We start from the raw sequence: 27,599 nt of genomic DNA on the forward strand, positions 1-27,599 counted from the left end.
GCATCATGGCGGAGCACGGCGAGTCTCCGGCTCCGGTCCACAACCATCCGCAACCAGTGCTGACAACCAGCTGGCCAATTACCCGGGAGTCGTACGAGTTACAGGAAGTCATAGGTTAGTACCACTATGATAAACCGTTGTGTGATGAATCATCTTTGATCATGGATATATGCAATATGGTTATGTGAATGACTTAGGCTGGGGCCTACCGGCTTTTTCATAATGCAACAGCGTCCTGTAATGCTTTGCAATGCGGATGTTAACAACCGCAATGTTCTTGCTGTAAGAGGGCGAGAGGATGTATATAGCGTCATATTGAGAAATCATTAGGATACATTATTTTACAGTTATATTCATATGGGTGCGGACATGTCATTTTCCCTAAGCGTTTATTATGCTTTGCATCTAGAGGCTAGGATTTCTTCTCGTATGCCGAACGATGCTCCTTTATGGCACGTGTCCAGTCCAGTAGCCTAATATTGAAATCATCACCCAGATGTATGAGTGATGCCTATGGGCTAGTATTGTGTGGATCAACCGGAGATGATGATCGCAGGTAATGTCCTGGTCATGCACCTGCATTCTGCACGGTAATGGCACGGGACCGTTCGGTAAGAGCAGGGATATTGAATTGCATGTCACCCTGAGTGTCCACTGTACAGTTCAAAGATGAGTCAGACTAGATTATTATTATTATTATTATTATTATTATTATTATTATTATTATTATGATTATTATGATTCATATTATTATTATCAGGCTATTATAATGATAATGATGATAATAATGATGATGATGATGATGATGATTATTATCCATTATAGGCTAATAAAACAATTCTCGACAATGCAGGGTATTTTTTCTGTCGGTAGGTTATTTTGTTTTGTTGATTCTAAAAAAATAATGTAGGACATTATTGTTTTACCAAGCACAATTGAATTAAAACTTATTGGGGTCCGAAGCATTCTTTTCTTAAATATCCTCCATGTCATTGTAACCCAAGTCCTAACAGTGGATAGGAATGAATGACTGCCTCAGCACAACCAAGTTTTAAGAGGTTTTAACGAGGCCTATTATTTGCACCTCTATTATTACAATCATGGTTACAATGATACTGAGCTCACTCGCGCTGCTACTGTAGTCAGGATATACTTATTTAGTATTTATCCGCGCCCTCTGCTGGCGATTAGTAGTACAGCCACCGTAAGTAAGCCTTAAATATTATGCAGTTCATTCAGGGCGTAATCATAAATACTCATAAATGTTGACTCATAGGAAGTCATTTGAATACGTATCATTTTTTTGGCCCAGCGGTATGAATATTAATTTGCATGGAGATGAGTTACTATATCAATGTTGATAACAGACAGCTGTACAGCCATGGGCTGCTGTTAGTAATCTTTTCTGTGCTCATAAACAACTGTTCAGCAGTCCGATATCCCCTCCTCCTTATCTGTCACCAGCAGTTGGCATGTTGTGTGCTGTGTGTCACATACATGTAGCTTATTTTTTCTTTCTTTCCTTGTGTGTGTGTGGCGGGCGGGCATCACCACTACCACATTTAGCTTGAATAACCACTAGCATGGCCTAGTTCTTAACAAACCCCCTTCACAACTTTGTTTTGTCTTTAGATACTCTTCCTGTTATGCATAGTATATGATGGAAAAGTTTGTTGCACATTGGGTTAGTTTAGTTTCGAACTGTCATTACTAACACCAACATCAGTTACAATAAAATAGTTTGTCACTGAATTATTACACAAATCTCACAAAAAACACTGAATGTCCCAAACAGGTGTACAACTGCATGTCACAGGGTAATCCTCTTTGCAGTTCACCTCTGTCTCTACAGTTGGTCTCCTCCTGCCATGTGTTTTAATTGTGCCTGTGTGATTCCAGGCAGTGGGGCCACAGCAGTGGTGCAGGCTGCCCTCTGCACCCCCAGACAGGAGCGTGTGGCCGTAAAGAGAATCAACTTGGAGAAATGCCAGACCAGCATGGATGAGCTATTGGTGAGTACAAGGATAAATAAGGGCTATTTTCTCAGCCTGAAATGTGTTTAGCATCCTTGAAGGGTGTCTTACTTTTAAGAGTCTGCTTCAATTTAGAAAATGTTCTAAGTGGTTTGTTTAGTACTCGAAATAAGGTCTATGAAAAACTACCTCAAAAACTATGTTTAGTTTGCAAATCATTATTGGTAAGACTTAACCCCCACCGACTCCCCCCCAAGAGCAAGGTTGTCAAAAGCTGTAAACTGTCATTTTTATCTCCTTATAATAGAAAGAAATACAAGCGATGAGCCAGTGCTACCATCCAAATGTTGTCACTTACTACACCTCATTTGTGGTGAAGGATGAACTTTGGTTGGTCATGAAACTTCTGAGTGGAGGTAAGATTTGATCTTCAACATTGTAGGACATACAACTGCGAGCTCTGACTAGTATGCTTTCCCACTATACATTGACAGTGGTCATAACGGCTATACAGTATAACATGGTTAAGCAGTAAGTCATGACTCCTTTTATATAATATATACTGTATATAAGTCTAATTGTAACCTTGATCTCATATGTAAGAAGATTAAACAACCATCAATTGTCCAACACTTTTGACAGTGTTACTGAATGAATGTACACTGGGCAGTGAAAGTAAAGTGCTAATCAAAGCGCAAAAGTCTGACTTCTCAGCAATGCGTATCGTAGGCTCTCAATTTGTATGGATCTTTTTTTTTTAGGATCCATGCTGGATATCATCAAGCACACCTTCAACAGAGGAGAGCACAAAAATGGAGTCCTCGATGAGCCCATCATTGCAACCATACTAAAAGAAGTCCTAGAGGGCCTGGACTACCTGCACAGAAATGGACAGATTCACAGGTGAGGCCCCCCACCTGTGAATGGTACCTGTACTATATTAATGACAATAAAGACCATTCATTCATTAATTCATTCAAGGTTTGAAGCATGAATCAACATTTTATGATAGATTAATAAGGATTTATACACTATTAATAAGTTGTGAAAACACTACGTGTAACAATGAGTAGTGCAACATTTTAATTACTGTATGAATTATTAGTTAGTATCCATTAGTAGTGAAAATGATCATAAAGTGTTACCACTCTAATTTGTCATTATGAACCTTACAGTAATCAATAGTTACATTGTATAAGATAAACACAGGGTTACAACATATTCTACATTCATCACATGTGTTTGCAATGATTCAATTACTTCACTGGTAATATAGAGGTTGTGTTCTTTGAACTTGCCTGGATGTCAAGGTCATTTAGAACTAAACCACTATTACCCCTGTGGGCAGTGCCTCGAATGATAGCAGGCTGAAAAACTCATTTACACACACATGGATGCAATCGATGCTGCCCCAGTTAGATCGCCTACTGTTGGTATTTGACCTGCGTTTTTTTGCTGTGTGTGTGTGTGTGTGTGTGTGTGTGTGCGTGTGTGTGTGTGTGTGTGTGTGTGTGTGTGTGTCACTTCAGGGATGTGAAAGCCGGCAACATCCTGTTGGGAGAGGATGGCTCTGTTCAGATTGCAGGTCTGTGAGTACTGATACAGTGTCACTCAACCTGTGATAATTACGTAAAAATACAAATATTTGTTTCTTTTTGAAATGCACAAAAAGTAAGGAGAAATAAACATTGAATTAATTGAATTCAAACACAGTTCAACACATTTACTTTTTCAACATGGGGATTGACAATATTTACTGAATAACATTGACATAAAGGTAGTCGAACAGGTCCCCTGTGGTATTCCACTGCAGGCCTATTTAACATTATTTTCAACTACTGGAAGTTAAACCAACGTAACAGGTTAATCCTGTATAGTTCTGCACAATTTGTATCAACTGTTCATACACCTGATTTTGTTTTAAATAAAAGCTCCTGCGCACAGCTTATTTTAATTCTGGTTTTAATTTATTTTTTTTATTTTTTTTACAGATTTTGGAGTCAGTGCTTTTCTGGCCACTGGAGGTGATATGACCAGAAACAAAGTACGGAAGACCTTTGTGGGCACTCCATGTTGGATGGCCCCTGAAGTGATGGAACAGGTGAGACTATTATGGGGCCAACTTTGGTATCATCCACAAGCTGTGTTCATGTCCTGTAGGCTTGCAGTAGATCAGGGTTCTCCATCTGCGGACCTGGACATGTTTCTCTTCCTCGGACCCCAGGAAGAGTAGCTACTGCAGGAGCAACAGTGGGCATCCTAATACGAAATGTACTACTGTAGGTGTGTGCAGGCTGTTGTTGCCAAGCACTTAAGTAAAAAGTGTAGAGATTACACACTTTCTTGTGAAGTGCTGACTAACTGGGTACAGTGAAGTGAAATAAAGAGAAGTGAAAGTGTCACCCTCTTCTCTATTTGCAACGAACTTTAGTACCACTGACATTTCATCTCTAGCTGAAACATTGAGGTCAATAAAGTTCACTGCAAAGAGAGAAGAGTGTGCGGCTTCCAGCTAAGCACTAACAGATCGGTTTCAAACAATCAACAATCAATAATCAACCAATGACGGTCCTCAATCTGCACCACAAATACAGTCGATGAATCAGATGTGTTAGTTGTGCAACAAAAGCTTGCACAACCATACTTCTCCAAGACCACAACAGAGTTGGAGACCATTGATTTAGCCTAAATACTAACACTAGTGCCGCCATGCCTACAGGTCCGAGGCTATGACTTCAAAGCAGACATATGGAGTTTTGGAATCACTGCCATAGAGTTGGCCACAGGGTCTGCCCCCTACCACCGATATCCACCCATGAAGGTAAGCTTAAGAAAGTATGTGATTGCAGTACTTTTTAGTACTTCAAAAATTCAGTAGAAGCAAATGGTGCCTAGTGGTGCTTGTTTTATTGACTATTTCATCTACCATTAAATACGTGTCTAAATAGCTCATATATAGTTGAAGTATTGATGGTTTCTTTTCTCTTCTCTCTTCAGGTCTTGATGCTAACCTTACAGAATGACCCTCCCACCCTGGACACAGGTGTGGAGGACAAAGAGATGCTGAAGAAATATGGCAAATCCTTTAGGAAGCTAATTACTATGTGCCTGCAGAAGGAACCTGCCAAGAGGTATGCTCTCCTCACTTTTCCCCCCCTTATTGTATGTACAGTAGCTGTATCCACAGTAAAGGGGAGGAGAGGGAAATCATGTATTTAAGTAGAATGATAATTGTTAAATTAAGTTAAGCTATAAGACATACGGCCGGTTTCACAGGTTAAACAGGGTATCCGCGGTGTCTTGAAAAGTATTCAAAGTTGATAAATACATTTTGGGAAAATCAAGACCCGTAATAAGTATTAAAAAGTCTTATCATGATTTTATGAGGTCTTGAATTTTGTAGGTATTTTTCAGAATAAGACTCTGTCCAAAGAGTTTGAGTCCTAAAAACGTTTAGTATAAGTTTGTGAATTCATTTGTTTTATTAAAATACAAAGATGAACCAGAAATTCTGTTGTATGATAGTGGTCTAGTCTATTGCAAACTAAAACGGTTAAGTTACTGCGTCACTGATGTCAACGGTTACAGCTCGAAGTGGCGGTGAGGTCTGGAAAAATATTGACAAGGTCTTTAAAAAGTCTTAGAAAAGTATTGAAATTAACCTCAAGATTCCTGTATATACCCTGTTAAAGCCTAGACTAAAAAGGATCTTCAATGGAGATTTTACATTGAAAGTGTGATTCAATCCAGGACTAAATACTAGTTGGCCCATTATGTCTCAAATGGGTAAAGCACATTGGTAAACGTATAGTAACCTGTTTGTGTGTTACCTTTTGGTGACTTAGCAGGCTCTGTCTTAAATAAGAACCATACAGCACATGTCTGAGTTCTAGTATCTCAAACGTGTTTTCTTTGTGTTTAGGCCTACAGCAGCAGAACTTCTGAAATGTAAATTCTTCCAAAAGGCCAAGGTATGCTTTTCCGTCATACTATATTTATTTTCTCTTTGTTTATTGATGGTATGCAAAGGATTTGGGTGTGTGTGGGAGTGGTTTGTTAATGTGTGGTGTGATTTTCATTTGCAGAACAGAGAGTATCTGATCGAAAAGTTGCTGTGCCGAGCACCAAACATCGCCCAAAGAGCCAAAAGGGTAATGTCTAAACAAACACGTAGCCCTCATTCTGCCTAATGAAGCCCCATTATTGACTAAACATTATGAGCAGCACAGCATTAGGGGTTGACGGCACACTCTCCCCTACCATGTTACATTTACAGTCAACAGATGCAGAGCGTCCTCTCTGTCTCTCAACACTTTTTTTTCACTTTGAGTATAAACTGTTGTGTGGGTACTACTAGGCTGCAAATATGGGCTGCTGCTGGAACAATATCAGTCAGGCAGAATAGATATGCTGACAACTAATGCATTAGCGGCCCGTACAGTGTCGCTCACTGCAAGTGGTAGGCAAAGACAAATGGGATTTAACAGGGAGGTGCACTTAAACACGCCATTTGCATGCTCAGTTGCCTTCCAGTCACAGTTAACTGGGTGTGAGTGCAGCAGAGAGGCAGGCCTGAAATTTTCCAGGTTTGCGATCATCATCCAACTGGCTGAGAGTGAGAGAAGGAGAGATGGGAGCAAAGATCCATTGCCAGAAGGCAGAGTGGCTAGGATGGATGGATGGATGGATGGATGGATGGATGGATGGATGGAAAATCACTGGGCCACAAATGGAGGACATGGTGGACTAACTGTGGATGTGTCACATGACCAGAACATTAAGCAGAGTGTGATGTCAATAGAGTGGGAGGTGAGGGGGTTGGCAGACCGTGGTAGGGGCAGGTAGTAGGTAGAGTCACCAGGACAGGGGTGGACATGAGACAATGGATAGAACCCGAGAAGGATGTGACATTGTCATTCCCCTAGCAGGGAATGTTGTCATAGTTAGCAGATCCATAACCATATTAACTAAGTATAATTACGTATAAAACACGTTCTCAGGTTGAAATGGAGGATGTTGTGTCTATCTCACCTGATTGCACTGGTAGATGAGGAGAATGAGTCGGAGAGTCGTGTCCTCTGTGTTCCCATGTCATTATAGGATGGGTGGGGTTTGTTTAAGTGCTGGTTTGACCTATAGAGTCACCCACATTGTCTACTCAGACACAGGCCCAGCCTGCATAGAGAGGCAGCATAGTAGAAACATTGTCATCTCAGGACACTATGACCTGTCCACATCAGCCTGTCTCTGCCTTTGACCTCCTCCCCACAGGCGCTCCACTCTCCTTCTGCCCTGCCCTCACCCTCTCGCCCTCACCCTCTCGCCCTCCCTCCTTCACCCTTTCTCCTCCCCTCCCCCTTCCCCGCTCCTCCAGCCTCTCTCCCCCCCCCCGCTCTCCCTCACTGCACTCCCCCATCCCCCCCTTCCTCAGCCTCTTTGCACTCTCTCTCTCCTCTCCCCCCTCCCCCTCCAACCTCTCTCCCTCACCTTCTGTCCTTTTCTGTCCTCCTTTCTCCGCTCTAATAGAATGTCCTCCCTGAGATAGAGGCTTGATAAACATTGTAATGGCAGCCCAGGGAGAAAAGGGTTAGCGGTACATTTTGAAGGTGAGGCAACATCAATTCTGGGGCTCGTGTCTTTTGCCACATACAGCACATAGTTTGATGCAGCTGTCCTTAGGTTAACATGATAGGGCTGACATTTTAGAATATTAACAAGAGACAGTAATGCAATAGGTTTGAGACATCGATCTGGACTCCAGATGACAGAACTGAGGCAGACATGCAATCGGCCAGCAGAGGGCACCCCTGCTCCTCGGCTGAGCTCGTCGCAGGGTGACGCTGCAGGGCTTCCTGATGGAAGATGAGACTGTAGATCTCGTGGCTGACTCTGAGGGAGAGGCAGCAGTTATTGATGTGTTATTCGAAAAGACTGATTGATTTGCCAGGCCAGTACACAGACAATAATATCGATCAAGTATACATGCTTCCTGTAATTCCCCAAACAAGGGGTACTTTGAGTACTTTATCTGTACATCTCTATTCAATATTGTTGTGTGTTTATGTGTGCATGCTTATAAATGTTCCCACTACTGTGTTTGATGGGCAATATATAGCTTACATGCTTTGGCATCCATCCAGACAGTTTTATGGTGAGTGTCTCTGTGTGTGTAGAAACGTCCAGGGCACTGCACTGTCACTTGCCTCCACACACAGTTTGCAGGTGATGATGATCAGAGTGGACTGATGCTTTTTTGTCTTGCTCAAGGAGCCAGAGCAGAATTCCAGGAGCATGGGCTCTGTGTCAGGTTCGGAGAAAGAACTTGATGCCATCAGAAGGGTACATGTTCTTTGACTTAGCCCTAGATGCTGGGTGCTTCCACTTAGATGACTCCACATATAGCTGCTTTTAAAAGGAGTTGTGTGTTTTATTTTCTTTGTGTTTTCTTTGTGTTTTGTACTCATGTACTCTTACCCCCGCCACCCCCCCCATTAGATTGGTCTCTCTCTCTCTGCTAGCTTGTATCCCTTTTGCAGAGCTTAGAACCCTTCAGAGTGGAATTAGAGCCCAAGATAGTGTTTTTGCCTTGCTAACTAGCTTACACGTACACTGTTAATCAAAGCTAACCAGCTTCTTTACTGACATGAACATAGTGTTATACTAGAATGCTACTAGTTTAATGTACACATACAGTATTGGTCTTGATGTTAACCTTAGGGATAGGGATGTCCTATATGTGTTGTCTGTCAAGTATGTATAGCCTACAGTCTGTGTTTGTTAACACTGGTGCTGTCTTCTGCCCAGGTGAGGAGAGTGCCAGGCTCCAGTGGCCACCTGCACAAGACGGAGGACGGAGACTGGGAATGGAGTGATGATGAGCTGGACGAGGGCAGCGAGGAGGGCAAGGCTGCTGTCAACCAGGGCAGGGTAGGTGAGACTCTCCGGGCCAGGGTCAAAGCTATGGCGTCATGGAGTCATGGAGCTTATTAATAGAACTACTGGTTTACCATTCCCTGCTTATGTAGTATTTTCACAGAAACAATATGGTAACAACAGCATAATTACAACATACATTATTGACCATGTACTTGTGGGGATTCATTGTGACAAATACAAATTTGTACCAAGCAGTTACCAATGTTGTTATAAATACTTACTTAATACATATCTTTAATAATATAGATTCCAGTGTTAATATACTGTAAAAACGGTGTTATAAACTGTGTTACCCACTAATGTTTTAGATTCAATAATTTTCAGGCATGTATTATTGCTACAATAACAGGCCTACTATCCCTGTTTGTCTGCCTTCCACACCCCCTCTACCTGCATGTTTCACTTTTTGTGAGCAGCTGGCTTTGTCTGTGTTTCTGAGAGTGGCTGTCACAGGCTGCTAGAGGTAGCTGGAATTTTTTTGAAGGTAGCTGCAGGGGGTTGGGGAGGGAGCTGGTAGACAGCTGGTAGACAGCCATGGTCAAAGATCCAAAGTTGCTTTGATACGGATGTCTCATAACTGGAAAAATTACACTAAGCAAATGATGATGATGATTATTTTTATTTTTTTGCGGAGGCTCCTTTATACTAGACCTTCTCATTTCTCTCCACTGACTTCAGTCACATATTTATTTAAATGAACACATAGTACCTGATTTATCACTTTCAGTTATGTTAATACAAATCCCCAACAAGTATGATTATGTTGATTATTGCGTGTTGTCATTAAAACATTCATGAAGAACATATACATAAAAGGATATTTTCCAACAGTTACAGTATCCAAATAATTTTGCAGAGGTTGTATTTTATGCCTGTTACATTATCTCATGTATAGCATTTTGAGAGTGTGAATATAATGTTGTATGTGTTTGATTTTCCCTTCCAGTCGAGAAGGGTCAGAGAGGAGAACAAAGATGTAAGTTAGCTATTTTCTGTTCTATAAACAGATTTGCATACAACAGTCATTGTTCAAATCTTTTTTTATATAATAGAAACAGAGCATCAGGTGTAATTTGGGTGTAGATAGATGGCAGTTGTCATGAGTGTGTAAACCTGTGCGTTGGAGAGGTTAATAGACTTTCTTCTGCCCTGTTTGCTCTTGCGTGATCTGATTACTTTACAGAGGGACATCATTGGAAAATGCAATTGCCTGCCTCAACAGGCAGCAGTTTATTTTGGAATTGTGACTTACGGTACTGTTTAAACCCAGCCCGAGTTTCTTGGAATTATGGATTTGACCAAGACCTCATATGCCTTTTGCTTCTCATTTTTCTTATTAAAAAACAGTGCCAACAAATGGTTCTACATCGATCGTTTCCTATTAACCTCTCTCTATTTGCTTGTTTTGATAAGCAATGACTTGCTACTGAACACGGATGTGTTAGTCGAAGATTCATCCTAAACAGACTTTTCTGGGGGAATTAAACAAGAATGCCGTAGCTTTACTTTATCCCTTTCACTTTGTGTCTTAGAATGAGGAGAATGCCAACAGTGTTCCTATTGAAGGACTGTCTATTCAACATCCCCAGGTGAGGGTTTGAGAAGCAGCCTTGATTTGTCATGATTCAGTGACCTTGATGCCCCGCTGTGTGTGTGTGTGTGTGTGTGTGTGTGTGTGTGTGTGTGTGTGTGTGTGTGTGTGTGTGTGTGTGTGTGTGTGTGTGTTAGTCTCCTCGAGGGACCCTTTCAGCAGTAATAACTCAAAGTGAACAGGTGTCTGGTTGACTCTGATTGTCATTTTGAAAATGATCAAAGTGGTGGACCCCTCATGTCTGACAATGATGAAGACCATAAGTGCTACTGCCGTTTTTTTTTTTACGTTTTACAAGAACTAGAACTAGTGCTGACTCTAAAACATAAAAACGGCAGTAGCACTTACGGTATACATCAGATCATCATCATACCACTCTTACTCTATAAGACTGTTCAAGTGTCCAGCTAGCTCTTTCCACCCCTCTGCTCTCCCCTGCAACTCTCTCCCTGGTCTTTGCTGTAAAAGAGAATATGTTCTCAGTCAAAATTCGGATTAATTAACTCATCAGACTCTTTCTACTTACAGGTTCAACCGTTAGAGAACAACCCCTTCATGCAAGGTGCTGTGAACATGGTCCTAAGGCTAAGGTGAGAGGGGTCACTCAGTTCGCCTTCCAATCTTCACTTTAAACACTGGTGCCACTCTAAATTACACAGACATGTGCAGCGCTAATAGACCTAATTATCTTTTGGTCGGCTAATGACATGATCTCCCTTCGCTAAGGATATCTTCTCCCTGATCTCCAAGGGAAGAGAGTGTTACACATCATTAGCTCTCCGCTTCACTGTGTTCTCAGGGACTGAACCAGAGTGCAGACAACAACCTGTGCTGACACCAGACATAGAGTACCAACACTGACCTCACTGTGTTTACATTTTAACCATTTAACAGACGCTTTTATCTAAAGCGACTTACAATTAGAGATTACAGGAACGGTCTCACTTAAGTAATTTAAGGCTAAGTGCCTTACTCAATGCACACTAGTGGTGGTGTTCCCAGGTGGGATTTGAACTCATGACCTTCTGATCACCAATCCTGTCCTGTCCACTAGGCCACCGTGTTTAGCTGTTCTAGACACTTCCGTCCACTGGGAGGTAGCAGGTTCTGAACCTATCCCTGAAAAAGATGTAGAGGTCGTCACAAGAGTTATAGAATTTGATTATTCTATTTAGATTTAGACTTAGACATAGGCTATGCTCAGTCTGTTTACATAATGATGTCCTTTTGTAATATGCTAACTAGTGTTGTGTTGGCTTCTGACTCCAATAAGCAGTAAAACACCCTCCTGAGAGGAAGGCAGTTTATAGAACTTATTGCGTTGAATTTACATCCTTTTTATTTCCCCCTAAGCAAAGTGGAAGCAGATTTAAAACACAATGTATAAGCAGGATTTGCAAGGCAAATGTGCAAAACTCTGAGTGACTTATTATCAGCACATATACACACACACACACACACACACACACACACACACACACACACACACATACAGAAACACACACACACACACACACTCACAGCGGTATGGATGCAGCCAGCCTCATAGACAATGGGGTGTATTTCGGGACAGTTTAATGTCTGCCTCCTGCTCCCTGTTGAGCTGAATGCAGCGCTGGGTACAGAGTAGGCTCTGGGTCGATGAGATAACAGGCGTCTGAAGGGCCCTCCCTAGGCCCCCTCCGTAACACACAAAGCTGTCCCCTCCACTGCTCACAAACACCAGGCCAACTGGAGGGCTCCCTGACTAGCTGGTTGGCTGGCTGTGTGGTGGGCAGGCCGGCTGTCTGGCTGGCTGGCTTCTGGAGAAGAATAATCACTCTAACCTTGACATGTAAACTAATGGACAGTTCTGTGAGAAGGGGGGGCTGTTGATATTTCTCAGTGGCCAAATCCATTCATCCATTGTAAGCGTTGCAGTCAGTTTTCCTTGGCTGTTTGTACTCAATGGGTATTATTGTATTACTCCAAACCCAGAGATAAAGTTGTGTGTGCAATGCATTAAACCAATATAGCTCTACATAGAGTTTTGTCACAGCAAAAGGACTTAATCTGTCACTTTTTGGATTACTAAAAAAAATCTACTGACAGGAATCCACGCCTCTGATGAGAGCTAACAGCTAGTCTCTGGCACACAGCAGCCGAAGGAGAGAGGTACAGTTATCAGAGCTCTCAATTTCAAGGCACGTCTTTGCAGAAGGAGAGGCTCAGATGAACTCAAATGGTTTTAGCTGCACCCTGTCAACTCCCGTAGAGCAATAATGGGCTTTTGTTCCAATCGGTTTTGACATGGGTTATGTAAAAATATGTTGTGGATGTATTTGAATATGGATTTCTGTATAACCCTGTTTATTCCATGAAGAGTAGAGAAGCAGTTCTGGAAGCACTTGAAGGAGCATTACATTACATTTGATTTGCTAGGAAGATTCTACAGGATAAATGGTACCGTGGTCACATTTCATAGCTTTTGGAATATGCTGTAAGCTAGTTGAATCAATATCTATAGAGCAGTACTGTAGCATTCTAGCCCTCAGTCCTGTATATAATGGCGTTTTTATCGTTTTCAAGGATTGAATCCATTCCGCCTACCTCTTGTGCTCTCAGCATCTTGCTTTATCACTATGTAGAGTATATACAGTATATATATGCCACTTTTTATGCAACTCACGCATCAAGTAATAATAATAACAATAATACATTTTATTTATAAAAGCACTTTAGATAAGAAATCTCAAAGTGTTAAGTCCCCAGGCGTGTCTATTTTTTGGGGGGGCACTTTTCAGGCGTCATATTGGGAAGATCCAGGTTGCACACATTTTGTATGTAGACTCATTCTGACCACTCATTATGGAATTTGTGCCCTATGGTAATGAACACATGAACTCATAACACCCCATGGCACCTTCTTCATACCTTTGCCACTGCACCCTGACAGACACAGCAGGTCACTGTATGTGGCAGCAGAGGATGACAATAGTGATACATAATTATGTCATGCCCCACAGAACTCTTTCTCTCTGAGGGGAAGGGTGGAACAGCTGTCAGGGGTTAGTGACGTTAGTTTAAGATGGAGTTTGAGCTGAGGGGACATGTTTAAGTATGGATTGTGAGGGGGTAGGTTTTTAGTGAGAACTTGACAACTGGATTGAGGCTACACTAAGGCAAAGAGGTAGAGAGGAGAGAGAGGAATCACAGGAATAAGTGTCTATTATGATCATCGGGATGCTTACAAATGTTTTAATTTTAATTACATTGTTGCTTTCTTCTAGTTTACATAATTGAATGAAGCGTGATGTAGTGTACATACTGTAATTTATTTCCAGTCCATGCACTTCAATAGTCTGTATGCTTTGTAACCCCTGGTTTAAATACCTGTACAAATTCAGATCATGTGGAGATGCAGACAGGGCGGGAGGGGGAGTACTATAGTTACCCAGACAGAACACCCTTTACATATTTTTGTCATTACAAAGGACTTGGAATTTCCATTTATTGTGTAGGTGTTAGCTTTGTAACAGTGATAAACAATGCAGGATAAAAGATTATCTCAATTATGTACAATTCAACAATATTTCACCACAAACAAAAATGTTGAACAGAAGTCTTATGGTTGTCTGTGATGGGAAATATAAAAACCCAATTGCCCTTTGAATACTAACACAATATACATTAATATATAACTTCCAAACTGATGATGGTGTTAAGGCTAATTAGTGGAGCATTTATGCTATTGTGATCAAGTCAATTAAAGGCCTTTAGAGACGTGCATTTGGATGGGAATGTGTTTCTTGGAAGCTGTTGAGGTATCTGTCAAAGAGAAACCATCTCATCAGAGATGCACAGTAGAGGGCATAACCTGCAGGAAATAAAAAAGGGCAAAAATCACTTTTAATAATCTGGGATTTAACAATGATTATATTGTGCATCGGAAATAATTAAATCAGTTCCACAAATCAGTACTTTGGCCAAATACTGATGTGGCATCCACAATGCCTATTGATTTTGGATTGAGTGGATATGTAATAGTGGGAGGTTAGAATTCGGCCAATGAAGTAATTGCACTCCAGGCTAGATGTGGGTGATTGGTGCATTCGTTCCATGAAGTGGCACTGTGCATGACCTCCTTTATGTGAATAGTGCTAAAAGCTTATTCTTATGCGTTATCTCGGAACCCAGAATCTCATTTAGATTAGATTAGATTCAACTTTATTGTCATCACAGAGTACAAGTACTATTCAACCAAAAGTGTAAAAGTGATATAAGAGCACAACATAGGCTAAATAAAACAAGAATGGTAGTCACAGGTAACTATGCAATATACAGTATGTGCAGAGGTAGTATTGTTAACATCAGTTTAGTTTATAGGTATATACAGTTATAGGCTATATATAGTTATGAGCTACAGTATGTACAGTTAGGTAGATAGATAGTACAGTGAGGTAGTGTATGTACAGTATCTAATGTGCAGAAGTATAAGAGAAGCAGTAGTTCAGTGCGGTGTGTGGAGGGGGGAAGTGTACATAGTATCGTTCAGTAAATTCACATTATATTCCAAAAGTCATATTATATAGAAAACTATGAGCAATTTGTTGTTGCTGCAGCACAGTTAAACCTGTACAGCACAGTTGAACCTTAATTACCTCAGTTATGTTTTCTCTCTCACATTGTGCCTATTCATGTTTTACTTTGTCAAGAGTAAAGCTCGGAAGTACTTGCCAGTTTCACTTCAAACTCTCTGCATTTACCTCAGATGTGTATAGATTGTTTTTGTTGGTGTGTAAATAAATTGATTATAGAAATAAATGCAACACGGGATTTAGAACCCACCTGACCAGTGCAATTTATACACATTAGACCATCTGTTTGTTTTGCCTTGTCTTCCATCTGTAGTGAATGCTCTCAGAGATCTATGGCTTGCTTTATACTCCCAACATACAGTACACTACCAATCATATTTTTGTCTGCTCTGCCAATACAGCACGTATAGTAGTGGAGACGGCTTCCCTAATAGACTGTGGTTCAGGAGTGTAATGTGATCTGTTGACAAACAGTGAGCTTATGTCCTCAGGGGAACCTGGCAAATGTTGACATGTTGTCATGTTCTTCTGTGGAGGAACCCCCTCTCTGGATTGGAATTTTCTCTCAGTCCCTTTGTTTGTCAGTGAAGTGTTTACTTGAACTCCCATGGCCTACAACGCCATGGGAAATCAGTGTTAGTGAATAGAACACGTCTTCTCTGCACACCTCTGAATTACCTCTCCCAATGTACTTGGTAAACACTATTTGAACACCTGGCAGGGACCGTCGGGAAGACTTGAAGCATCTCTTATTGGTTGGAGGGAGCGTTATGAGATTTGGAGTTGACTGAGCAAAAAATGATACTCATACTCATATATCCCTGTTCTGATGATATGATAATAACAAAGTTACGAGGAAGATTCAGACGATGGCATTTTTGAAAAGTATATTAATCCGAGAGAATTTGGAAACAGTTTTCAATCTGTGCAGCTTTAGCTCAAAACTGTCCTAAGCAATCTGTTTACCTCCCACAATGTAATCTGACAGAGACTCCAGGCATCTGTTGCTGATCTCCGTGGAGGAGGACTACAGTAAGTAGGCAGATAGAGACGCTGGAATCCGGCCCTCTGACACAGATGTGGTTTTAAACAGCCCTTACAGCATGTGTTCCCACTACGAGTGGATCAAATCTCATCCTACATCCATCTGTTCAGCCAAACTCTAGCCCCTGAGTTCTCTTTAGCTGCAAATCTGTAAAATGTAACAAGTTAAGTTCACTCACAAGCAAGCTGATGTTAAAATTCTCTCTCCCACTCCTCCAACTGCCTCTACAGTAGTAACTAAATAACCTCTCACAGATGTGCAGACTTGGTGCAGGTTTCTTACACATCAAATCTCTTGGGAAACGTGGGTCAGGGGGTAGCAGGCGTGCTGAGATGGATGTGATTTACACAGCTTAATTATAAACCAAATTAATCCAATCCCCCAACACAGCATTCCAGCTTTGCTACATGTGATGTGGCCTGTCATGTCTCAGTGTAAAGTACCCTGCCGATCCATGACGTTGAAGCTGTCACACCCATCACTCTGTCTAGGCAGCTGTTTTTAAAGGCGTTAAGAAGGATTGTAGTCGCTGTTTAGCAGCCAAATCAGATGTGGGAAGTGTTACCCAATAGCTATTTTTAATATGTAAATTATTAATGCAGAGGTTAGAAAGTAATTCAGATGGAGGTTGACATTGCTCAGTTCAACAGGACCAGCTGCTCTTTTGTAGCCAGTTGGATATATTTACTGATATATACTTCCTGAATCCTATCATGCAGTTATGAGGAACAGTTTTAGAGCAAAGAAAGTGATGTAAATATGTGCTATAGTACACAGCACAGTAGGTCTGCTACCCAGGAGGAGAGCTTGCAGTCAGATGTTACCTTCACACAAAGGATTGTATGGAAATGAAAAACTACTGACACATGTATTTTTACATGTTTTTTTTCTCCATAATGATCCTCTGTCAGAACCCCACCCAAGCCTCTGATACTGTATTTCTTCTATCACGCTCTGGAAGATGAAACGGGCGATTCTACCGGCTTTATAAATGAAATAGGCCTGATACATCTAAACTGCCATAGCCCACGTTTCAGCTGCCTTTCAACAATTCATCTTACTGCAATCAATCATGGGCATATAGTATATGACATCTAGAAATCTGCCAAAGCATGTCCTACCTATGTGGCTATTGGGGCTCCCGGGCGTGCAATTCCCCCTAAACCCCTAAAGATATGGTCAAGGACATTCACTTCACTGTTGCTGAAACACTTTAACACTAAAGTAACGCAGACATGCTTTCATTAATTATATCTCCATCAATGAGTTAATTAAAGTCTTTGGCAGGGTTGTGAATGTGTAACTGTAGTTGAATTAAAATGTAGCATATTTAGCATAATGTGTGTCATTAATGATCATACAACCAAAAACGTTTATATTCTTTCATATTTAACATTTCCACCATTATTATATTGTTTTAGCAGTGTTATGTCAACTGCCAGTGATTCTGATTTAGTCAGTGACATTGGAACTGGTTAATTAATGAAGTGATCATGTGTGGTTATTGGAATAATGTTCTGGTCATCCCACAGCCAGCCCTGTTGACATTCCTCTACAAGGCCACTTACAATCAGATGCTCCTGTCTCTGTCTGACTCTTCCAATGTCACAAGTAAATGATCCTCTTTAGTTCTTGAATTTTTTCTTTTTTTCTTTTTTTGCTGCATAATCATGTTACTACAGTAACACCTGAGGTGGTCAGAAAAATTCTAAGTAAGAGTTCTTCCCTAAAGATTTGGTTTGTATGATGTTTGCATATTCTGAGGACAAGCCATACACTCTAAGCCCTCCGTAGTAGATTTTGTTTAGTCTTGCCCTCCATGGTACTCATCTGTGGTCGAAACGTTGCCATTGAGTTGTGGGAGCAGCATTGCAGAAACCCATTGTTGGCGACTCAATAATCTTCTCAGATGTAGACGGAGATGGGTTGCTTAGTCAATCTTCATCAGGCATATGCAGAGATTACATTTCAAGACCAGCTGTGTTGATAGTCAACACAGGATGGATGTTATTACCACACAGTTAAGCAATTGTGAAGGATAACTTTGTCACACTAATTATGTTGTCCTTTACATGTGTTGTGCTAAGCCCAGTGGTGTAATGTTCACGTGTCAGCTCGGTTGTCTTTCGCTACTGCAGCGTTCATGGGTTCTGGTTGTCACGTCTCCTCAGTTGACAAGAGTGGAGTAGACCACATGGTCCTCCCACGTGAAACTCTGTTTGGACCTACAGTATGGTGGATGATAGACTGGTGGGATCCATGGTTGCATGTGATTGAGAAATGGAGTTTAGACTTCCCCTTAACCTCACCCTCTCATTTCTCCTCAGGAACTCCAGGAAAGAGCTGAATGACATCCGGTTTGAGTTCTCTCCTGGTCGAGGTAAGAACTAAGTTTTTGGGTAAAAAAAAAAGAAAAGAAAAAGAAAAAAATGTATGTTTTGACAAATGAGTTGTTTTGCATGTACTGTAATACGTATTTCTAGTTATTTTTGTAGCCTGTATTACAGATGAACTGGCTAATTGTGACAGTTGTACAGAGTGTTTATAGCATCACTCTAATGTTGCATCTCAGGTCTCATGTTGTTCTCTCCATAGACACAGCTGATGGTGTCTCACAGGAGCTGTTCTCAGCTGGTCTTGTCAATGGACATGATGTTGTTGTTGGTAATGTCACTCCCCTGTATTCTGATATACTGTACACTACTCCTTATTTAAACTCACATGCTATATATATATATATTTTTTTTTTAACAATCACAGTAAAATAACTTACTTACAATCAGTAGTAAGGACAAGAGCAGCTACAGTATACACTCGATTTATTTGTATGATGTATGATTATTAGATCATCACTCTCTATAGGCAGCTGTTTTTAAAGGCGTTAAGAAGGATTGTAGTCGCTGTTTAGCAGCCAAATCAGATGTGGGAAGTGTTACCCAATAGCTATTTGTAATATGTAAATTATTAATGCAGAGGTTAGAAGGTGATTCAGATGGAGGTTGACATTGCTCAGTTCAACAGGACCAGCTGCTCTTTTGTAGCCAGTTGGATATATTTACTGATATATACTTCCTGAATCCTATCATGCAGTTATGAGGAACAATTTTAGAGCAAAGAAAGTGATGTAAATATGTGCTATAGTACACAGCACAGTAGGTCTGCTCACAGGAGAGCTTGCAGTCAGATGTTACCTTCACACAAAGGATTGCATGGAAATGAATGAATGAATGAATGAATGAATGGTCTTTATTGTCATTGCTACAGTACAGGTACCAAACAACGAAATTTAGGAGGGGTGGCTCCCCTGGTGTTAGGAAAGAAAAAAAAAAAAAAACTTAAAAAAAAAAATCACAAGAAGGGAAGGAGCTGGTTTACATAAATAAAGGCTATGTACACTATCCACTGTACTATACTGTACAGATAGACGACTAGGGTTGTCATATTGCAAATATTGTTATTTCACATTTATTTAAAGTGTCGCAGTTTGCAGGCTTGAAATGTACATCTTTGTGCCTCAGCACTACACCTGATTTTTTCAGTCCAGCAGCTGCCATCAATCCGTCCAGACTGTCGAAATGCGACTGTTTGAAATGCAAAACTACTGACACATGTATTTTACATGTTTCTTTTCCATAATTATCCTCTGTTAGGACTATTAGATATGTACAGCATGTTATTAGATATGTACAGCATGCACTGTGACACTATTAACATAATGCATTCGGTGTATAAAATTACCTTTCAGTTGCTGCTAACCTTCAGAAGATTGTAGATGACCCGACTACCTACAAAGTGTTGACCTTTAAACTGGTGAGTTTACAGATGATATATTATGTCACAGCATGTCTCTAAATAGCCATGTGAAATAAAATAAGGAGTTTTCCATATTTCAACGGCAAAAACCTAAATGTTACATCACAGAGATCGATTGACTTCAATGTCTGTTTTACACCAATTGTTTAACCAGACAATACACTGCGTTAGAGCCGGTAGAGCCGGCGTCTAATGATCGCAAGGTTGGTGGTCCGATCCCCGGCTGGCCACGTGTCGAGGTGTCCTTGGGCAAGACACCGAACCCCAAATTGATCCCAAGGAGCGGGCTGGCGCCTTGCGTAGTGGCTTGCCGCCCATTGGTGTGTGAATGTGTGTGTGTGAATGGGTGAATGAGAGGCCATTGTAAAGTGCTTTGGAATAAGGAGCTATATTATAAGTCAGTTCATTGACCATTTCCATTACACTGAGGGGTCGTTGAATAGCCAGACTAAATCCAAAACGTGAAATGAGCCGTGGTGGAGGGTAAGCAGAGATACCTGTGATGACAAGCGTGTCACTAAATAGAAGAACTGATGGTTGACACTCCTAATCGGCACATATGCACCCTCTCTAAAGTCCACCGCTGTGCGATTCACACTGATCCAACATCATGCAGAACAATGCTAATTCTCAACAGAAAGAAAAAAAAAAAGTAAATCCCAGTGGATTAGCTGTAAAGTTAGGGATGTGTTTTGTCAGCGCTCTTTTACAAAGCGTGGACGAGGTAAACAACATCTGTGCGTCAGGTCACAGCACATCACGGTTCGACCTTTCCGCCATGTACCCCGTCTTATCAGCAGCTGTTGAATGTCGAAGGCGGAAACGCTCTCTGGGGAGCAGACAAGGAGAGAGGTGCATCAGTAGAGTTAGTGCTGCTGCACACTGGACTGGGCTGTTTGGGACATCAGTCAAATATATTGGCCAGAGAGAACACTTTTGCATTTTCATTTGTTAACTCTGCCCCAGACCAGACCATTCAACTCCAAATATCGACCCCCCCCCCTCCCCTTGGAGAACAATTCATAATATTACACCAAGAAGATTCATGCAGCTGGAGAAGGTGGGGCATGTTTATGATCCAGCCAGAGGTCGGGGCATTCTCAGTGGGCTGGCTGTGAGAGAGACGGCAGGACCAGTTTTTCACCACAGTCCCCCCTCCTGTCACTCACACGGCTGCTGGGCTCCCAGACGCTGAGGAGAGACAGGAGAACCCCTCCCTGCCTGCCTGGCTGTAAATTGCTGCTGGCTGGCTGATGTCGGGCCACTGACTCACTCTTTACCACTTCCCAGGGGGGATGGCCAAGTGAAAAAGAGCTATCGATTGGCTCTCAGGGACCACTCAACCCAATCAGAATGCGTGTAAGCAGTAATAAGGCCTCCTCGTGGGCCAGCGAAGCGGCATAATTAGTTTAGAATTTAGCAGGAGACGGCCCTCACTGGAAGGTAAAACTGTCAATAAAATTAAACTTGTGTTTTATCACAGCTGCTTGCTATGCGTGTGTAGTGTTCTCAGTAGGGAGAACCCATACTTATTATTTCTCTCTTTTCTTTTTGAATGGCATGTTTACTTGAACTGTTACAGTACATGTCCAAAATAATATACATATACTCACATATATACATAGAATATACATATATTTTAAAACTTCAAATGTAGTAGTAAATTACTATAACATACACAGCAAAGTTCCATTAAGCAGTTACTGTCTTCCTTTAACTGTAATTATACCTGACCATCACTACCTGACTTCAGTCCGACTGTCAGGGAGAAACTTATCACAGATGGTAGTCCTACTTGAACCAACACCACTAGACTACTAACAGTTAAAATCGCTTAACAACATCCCGATAGTTATAACGGTAAGTAAGACATAGCCTGCATCAGAGCTAATTTACGAACGCGGCCAAAGTATCATGAACATAGGAATTAGAATTACCCACAATCCTCTTTTCCTAATATTCCACTCTGGCTATGGCTAGCTATACCAATGATAATTCACACTGGGCTATGCTAAAGGATTGCGAGGTAATTCCAATTCCTGTTCATGTTGCTATATTTTCCTCATCGTATACCTTCCAGGGTTGTTATCACTTTTGACGGGGTTGGTTCCATGTACCATCTGTGATAAGTATAGTGAAATGTTTGGGACTGGACATTCTTTCCAGCCTAATGACACATGACTGCTCATCTGTTGATGTTGGTGGCTTGAGTAAAGCTTGGCAGTTTCAAAGTCATTGTGTATCCTCCATTACAGCCCTCACACTACAGTGTTAGTAGAATGTGTTGTTTTTTCTGACCATTTTGTGTATTTTTGTAAAAAACTAGGCCTGATTAACAATGGTTTAAACCTACAGTAAAGTTTATTATTTGCTTTAAAAACCAACAAGCTATCAATATTATTTTTAATACTGTACCTTGTGGATGTGTTGTGTTGTGTGGATCCTTGTCATGTATGTTGTTGTATCTGCAGCATTAACCCTGTCAATCTGTGTCTCAGGCGTCTGGCTGTGATGATACTGAGATACCAGACGAGGTTAAGCTGATTGGGTTCGCCCAGCTGAGTCTCAGCTGATGTCTTCCGCTTCCATGGCTGTACCAGGTTAAAGAAGCAGACAGTAAAGGCAGACCGACTGAGGAACACCACCCTGTCCCCCCCCCCACTTCCCCACCCTGTCCCCCCCCACTTCCCCACCCTGTCCCCATCCCCTCACCTGCCCTGATGCCCAGCTCTGCCACGGCTCCACCTCCACTCCATTAGCTCCTCCTCCCAGCCCACTGTCCCTCCACCCCTAACCCCCCCCCCCCCACCCCCCTCACGACATTCCACCGCCCAGCGCACGGACCAGGACCAGGATTCAGCCCAGGAAACTAAAGATGTACTCAGGTGGTATAGTAGCTGGCGAAAAGTGGCTTAGGATTTTTTGTTTGGTTTTTAATCATATTACCTCTGCTTTCAGTAAAAGTCTTATTATTATTTATTGAAATGAGAATGCCGTTTATTTGTTTCTCATTGTTTTGTCTTCACGGTGGAAAGATTTGCCTTTTCAAATTCCATTATATAGACCCACTCATTTGAGATAAGAAATGTTCCCTGTTGGTCTGTATTGTATTCCTCTTTCAGAATGTAAGATTTATTTTATTTATGGAAAAAGCACATTTTCATGATTACATAATGAATGTTTTCAAGAAGAATTAACGGTACTGTGTATAGATGAGTGTAATCCAATGAATCGAAGGGACCCATTTTCAGTGAATGTGAAGGAAAGATGAGACCTGAATGCTGCCGTGTGTAATTTGCTGCTTATTCAGACGACAGTGTTGATGCTTCAAAATGCTAGAGGTGCCTTGTTCATTTATCTGTGCCTAAGAACGTAGGTAATGAGTGAGACCGTGAACAGCAGAACTTGTTTATGTATGTTTGGAACCATTTCACAAAACATAATATTCCAGCAATGATACAATTCAATGGTAGTGTTTTCTCGAGTCAATAGTTTAAGGACAAGCTACAATGCACTTTTGGGCAGAGTATATGCACCTGACAAAATGCTTCGCCCTGGGAGACTCACTAGGAATTGTAATGAGAAATTTAACCTGTATGCTTTTGTCATCTGACGACAAAGGTCATTTCAACCATAACACAAACCTTAATCCTGCTGTAATGCTTTGGTTAATGTGTTTTTTGGACGCCAAATTAATTGGTAAGATAATGAAATGTTTAGTTCTGCTCTGTCTTACTGCACTACAAAAAAGTTTTATTTTCCCAAATATTAGCCTCTGAAATGTACTGTATAACAATGCATCTGCAAACGAAACCCAAAGGCAACTATTGAAAGGTTGACGAGCCATTTGTTTGTCCAAACAAAAAAGTACAGTAGCTCTAAATTATTTTTTAAAGTATTGAAGTGGTAAATAATATTAACTTGTACTAAATACTTTATTTTAAGAGGTAAGTTATTGTGTTTTCTATGTACAGTATGTGTACCATTTCCGCATATTATCCGTGTTCCCTTTCTGTAATCAGCTGATTTCAAATTTCTGCAGAGGAGCAACAAATAAAAATTGCTATTATTAAAACAGATATTGTGTGGATATTATATATTGATTCCACAGAATGTAATATTGAGTGGAAATATGAGTGAAAAATATTAAGTGAAAATATGAGTGAAAAATATTGAGTGAAAATATAAATTTGAAAGCCCAATGTTTACTCTGCCCACACCACAACCGGATATGGGTGAGGAAATACACATTTTCTTGGGATCCTCACAGCCAAATAGTGCCTCCATTTATTGCAAGCAAGTGACAGGTTTTGACAGTGCCACAGATAGCACTGCTGTCACAAAAGTCTGCCATCTGACACTATTTGGCAACATTGATGTGGATGGCAAATCCCCAGAGTGAGACTGAGTTGAATTCGCTACAGTGCAGGTCCACTGAAAGTTCATAATACCCTCAAGTTACAAATGCATACATAATGTAAGTTTGAAAATAGTTATTGTGGTAAGTAATGTGTGGATGTCACTATAGTCTTTTGATAAAAACACAACAATACTTAACAGTAAATGAATATGTTTATCCATTACAAAGTTATGATTATTCAAATTGAATCCCAAAATACATGTTAACTTGAATGCATTATAAGAGTCAACAAGTACAAGGCATAGAATAAGTTTGATTACTTTCAAGTATGTATATTTTTAATGTAAAAAAACCATACTGTGTATCACAACAACAGCCTTCAGGAAAGATCTTTATGAGTTCACAGTCAAATGTCACAATAGCTTATAATACTAGAAGAAAAAGAAACATTTGAAAATGACATTTTGGCCATAACAGCCATCCAAGTTCTAGAAAATATAATACTTTTCTGTTATTTCAACAGCAGTGCTTCAATATTGATCTGCCAAATACACATGATAATACATTCTACTTAGGAATGTATAAAGTTAGAATGTACATTGTCACTTGCACAAAATGATACTTGTTGATACTTGGTGTTGATGTATTGAAACAGCTCTCTACATACAGTATATAGAAATAGGATTAGTAGCCGGTTTGATCAGAAGCAAGTAGCCATGGCAACTTTAATGACTTAAAGTAAGACAATAATAAGAGTAAAAAATATATAAATTACATCTAAAATGCAAAAAGCCCACTCTTTACAGTGAAAGAGACAGGCTACATTTACACCGATATGTAAACAAATAGATCCAGGCAAATTCACATTAACAGAACATCTGTTTGTCAAACGAGCACTGTGCAATAGAGACATCTCTGCCAGTACATAATGGTATGTCCAGCAAATATATGTTTGATCTCTTCTTCAACAATCACATCTTCACTTAGTCTATGTTTGCGGATTGTAGATATTATTGTTGCAGTATAATTCTTCTGTAGTCTTGTTCAGCAGCCGAGTGACGGAGGAGACATGATGTGGGCGAGGCGACGTCCCTTTGTACAGGAAGAACTGTAGCAGCATAAACCAGCAGACTTGGCATGAGGCAATTAGAGATTTACACTGACATACTACTGTAGGTATAAATAGTATCTGTCTTTCAATAATACATCTGGTCTACACTTGTAAATGTTACTTTCAAAAATGTACATTACACTGTAAATGTTCTTCGAAATGAGTTTGTGAAGTCTATACTATTTGGAGTTCTGGAGCACAAGTTACAAAATGACTACACCATTTAAAGTGTTTGTTTTCATGAGAACATGCGCTTTACAAGCCTCATGCACCCATTAAACTGCTCAGGATTGGATTGAATACAAGTACAGTATACATGACTTTCAGTGAATCCAACTGCTGTCATAAAATGAAGACTGGCTTACAACAAAAAAAATCAAACTTAGTGTAACTCAGTTGGAAACAGCAGTTTGAGATAATAGGCAAAAACAAGTTCATTTGACCTCAGGTGCCAACCACTAACATCTGAGGTGTTTCTTGCTGGACATGTCATTCCAGATCCGGTGCATTTCTTCCGGTGAGATCTGGTGGACGGTGATAACTCGGCGGTACCTGCAGAGGCTGTAGGCCATTTTCCAGTGATTGAAGCCACTGTTCTGATAGGGGTGGATGCCAAGCTTACGCAAACAGAGCCCCACATACACGTCTTCCAGGTGGAGCAGTCTGGTGTGCAAGGATGTTTTATAGATAAGCTCAGCCACATCTGCTGAAAAGATGTATCCCGTGCCCGAACAGAATGGCGGGTACTTACTCTCTGGGTACAGGTCTCTGGACATGTACCACTTACTGCGCATGTCTCTGATCGGACCTCCGTTAATCACGTATCCCGTGAAGAAACGTCTCTTTGGCTTGGTGGCAGGCTTCAGAAGCTTGTAGACTAGGTTGTCCATGTTGACGAAGATGTCGCTGTCCGTCTTCATGACATATTGGGCCTTGGAGCAGAAGGTGGCCACCCAGCGCATGCCCATCAGGGTCTTAAGGGTGAGGTTATGGTAGGAGTCAATGAAGTCCTCCACCACAATGTCGTGAAAGATCTGGCTCTCCTGCTCCACCATCTGGTTGAGGACGGCGTCCGTGTTCCTGCCCAGCAGGAAAAGGGTGATGATATGGATGTCGCTGAAGGTGCTCTCATCACCCCATGTCTCCCGGATGGCCTGTCGGGCGTCAAACTCCTTGTGTGTGGTGCTGATCAGGATGACTAGGAATGGCGTGTTAGTCTCGCATTTCTTGGGTTCGTTGATGACAAAGTCGAAAGAGTGCGGGTTGAGGGGCCGTGTCCGTATGTTGCTGAACGTGATGTTCTTGTTGTTGGGTTTCGCAGTCTTCCGTATAGGCACAGACAGCGTCCCAACATAGGACGACGTTGGCCGGGATATACTCAAATACCAAAGAGCACTCGCCCAGCAAACAACTGTCAACACGTACAAGCATGAGACTTTTGAAGGCATTATGCTGCATTTAGGTGTATTTTGGTGCATTAAATATTATATAAGACTTTCTGTCCATTAGCAGTGTTTCTTCCAGCAAGGCAGCATTATGCTGCTCCGGAGTTCTGCTTGACATTAATTGCCAATAATGGATTGCTTTAGAGGAGAGTGATGGTATTCTGTTGTTTTCCGGTTTGAAACCGTACAGATCTCCAGTCTGTCTTCTTGACACTCCTGCTCCTCCATTTACATCTGCAAGAAGAGAGAAATGAAACATTAACAACAGAACTAAGAACAGAACATGTCTTTATGAGACCAGAGAACTCATCCAACTAAAATGACAGAATAAAAAGATGTAAATGAGGTATTGAAAAGTTCTGTTAAGAGTTCCTCGAAAATTGGTACTCAGCAGTTGTATTGTTCACACGAATATAAGCCTGCAATGAATATTTAGAGTAAGATATTCACAAACCAACAGCTTTTGATAAGAACTCTATCGTTAAACTGTCTCTGGACTAGGTAGAATTTAATCACAGTAGGGTGCACCATAAAACAAAATGATAATAAAGCTTTGTAAGGGTTCTCAACTGCACAAAGAAGCAGCACAAAGAACTAGGCCTAAAACGTGTTTAATAGATCTTTTGGAGAGCTAATTGAAAAGGCCCATACATTACAGTTTCTAGAATTAAGTAGCAGAGGTCCTGGGGGTCCTATCTACTCTGAAGCTACAGGAAAGAAGTCAGATGTAATCAGTATTTTACACTAG

General features: G+C 41.0%; 2 protein-coding genes across 3 annotated transcripts; one reads left to right on the forward strand and one right to left on the reverse strand.

Moving 5' to 3' along the window:
* Positions 1 to 5: 5 nt before the first annotated feature.
* stk39 (serine threonine kinase 39) lies at positions 6 to 22,508 on the forward strand (the record flags this gene model as incomplete). 2 transcript variants are annotated; one of them, XM_080535603.1, is made up of 18 exons in its annotated part: positions 6 to 118; positions 1,904 to 2,012; positions 2,281 to 2,389; positions 2,735 to 2,876; positions 3,503 to 3,558; positions 3,965 to 4,074; positions 4,693 to 4,794; positions 4,971 to 5,104; positions 5,896 to 5,944; positions 6,059 to 6,124; positions 8,778 to 8,900; positions 9,856 to 9,885; positions 10,442 to 10,498; positions 11,014 to 11,090; positions 18,450 to 18,502; positions 18,718 to 18,786; positions 19,868 to 19,932; positions 22,434 to 22,508. In XM_080535603.1, the coding sequence occupies 18 exons, from the start codon at positions 6 to 8 to the stop codon at positions 22,506 to 22,508; spliced, it is 1,539 nt and encodes a 512-aa protein (XP_080391729.1). The 2 variants fall into 2 exon arrangements, with proteins under 2 accessions (XP_080391729.1, XP_080391730.1); XM_080535604.1 differs by having other exon boundaries at positions 11,029 to 11,090.
* A 3,356-nt stretch (positions 22,509 to 25,864) lies between these two features.
* Positions 25,865 to 26,863, reverse strand: b3galt1b (UDP-Gal:betaGlcNAc beta 1,3-galactosyltransferase, polypeptide 1b; the record flags this gene model as incomplete). The annotated part of the gene is made up of 1 exon (XM_080535508.1): positions 25,865 to 26,863. Exon 1 carries the CDS (start codon positions 26,852 to 26,854, stop codon positions 25,865 to 25,867), a length of 990 nt encoding a protein of 329 aa, XP_080391634.1. The 5' UTR covers positions 26,855 to 26,863.
* Between the last annotated feature and the right edge of the window lie 736 nt (positions 26,864 to 27,599).

Source organism: Nansenia antarctica, assembly GCF_963989245.1.
Source record: "Nansenia antarctica genome assembly, chromosome: 7".
NCBI classification, from domain to species: Eukaryota; Metazoa; Chordata; class Actinopteri; order Argentiniformes; family Microstomatidae; genus Nansenia; species Nansenia antarctica.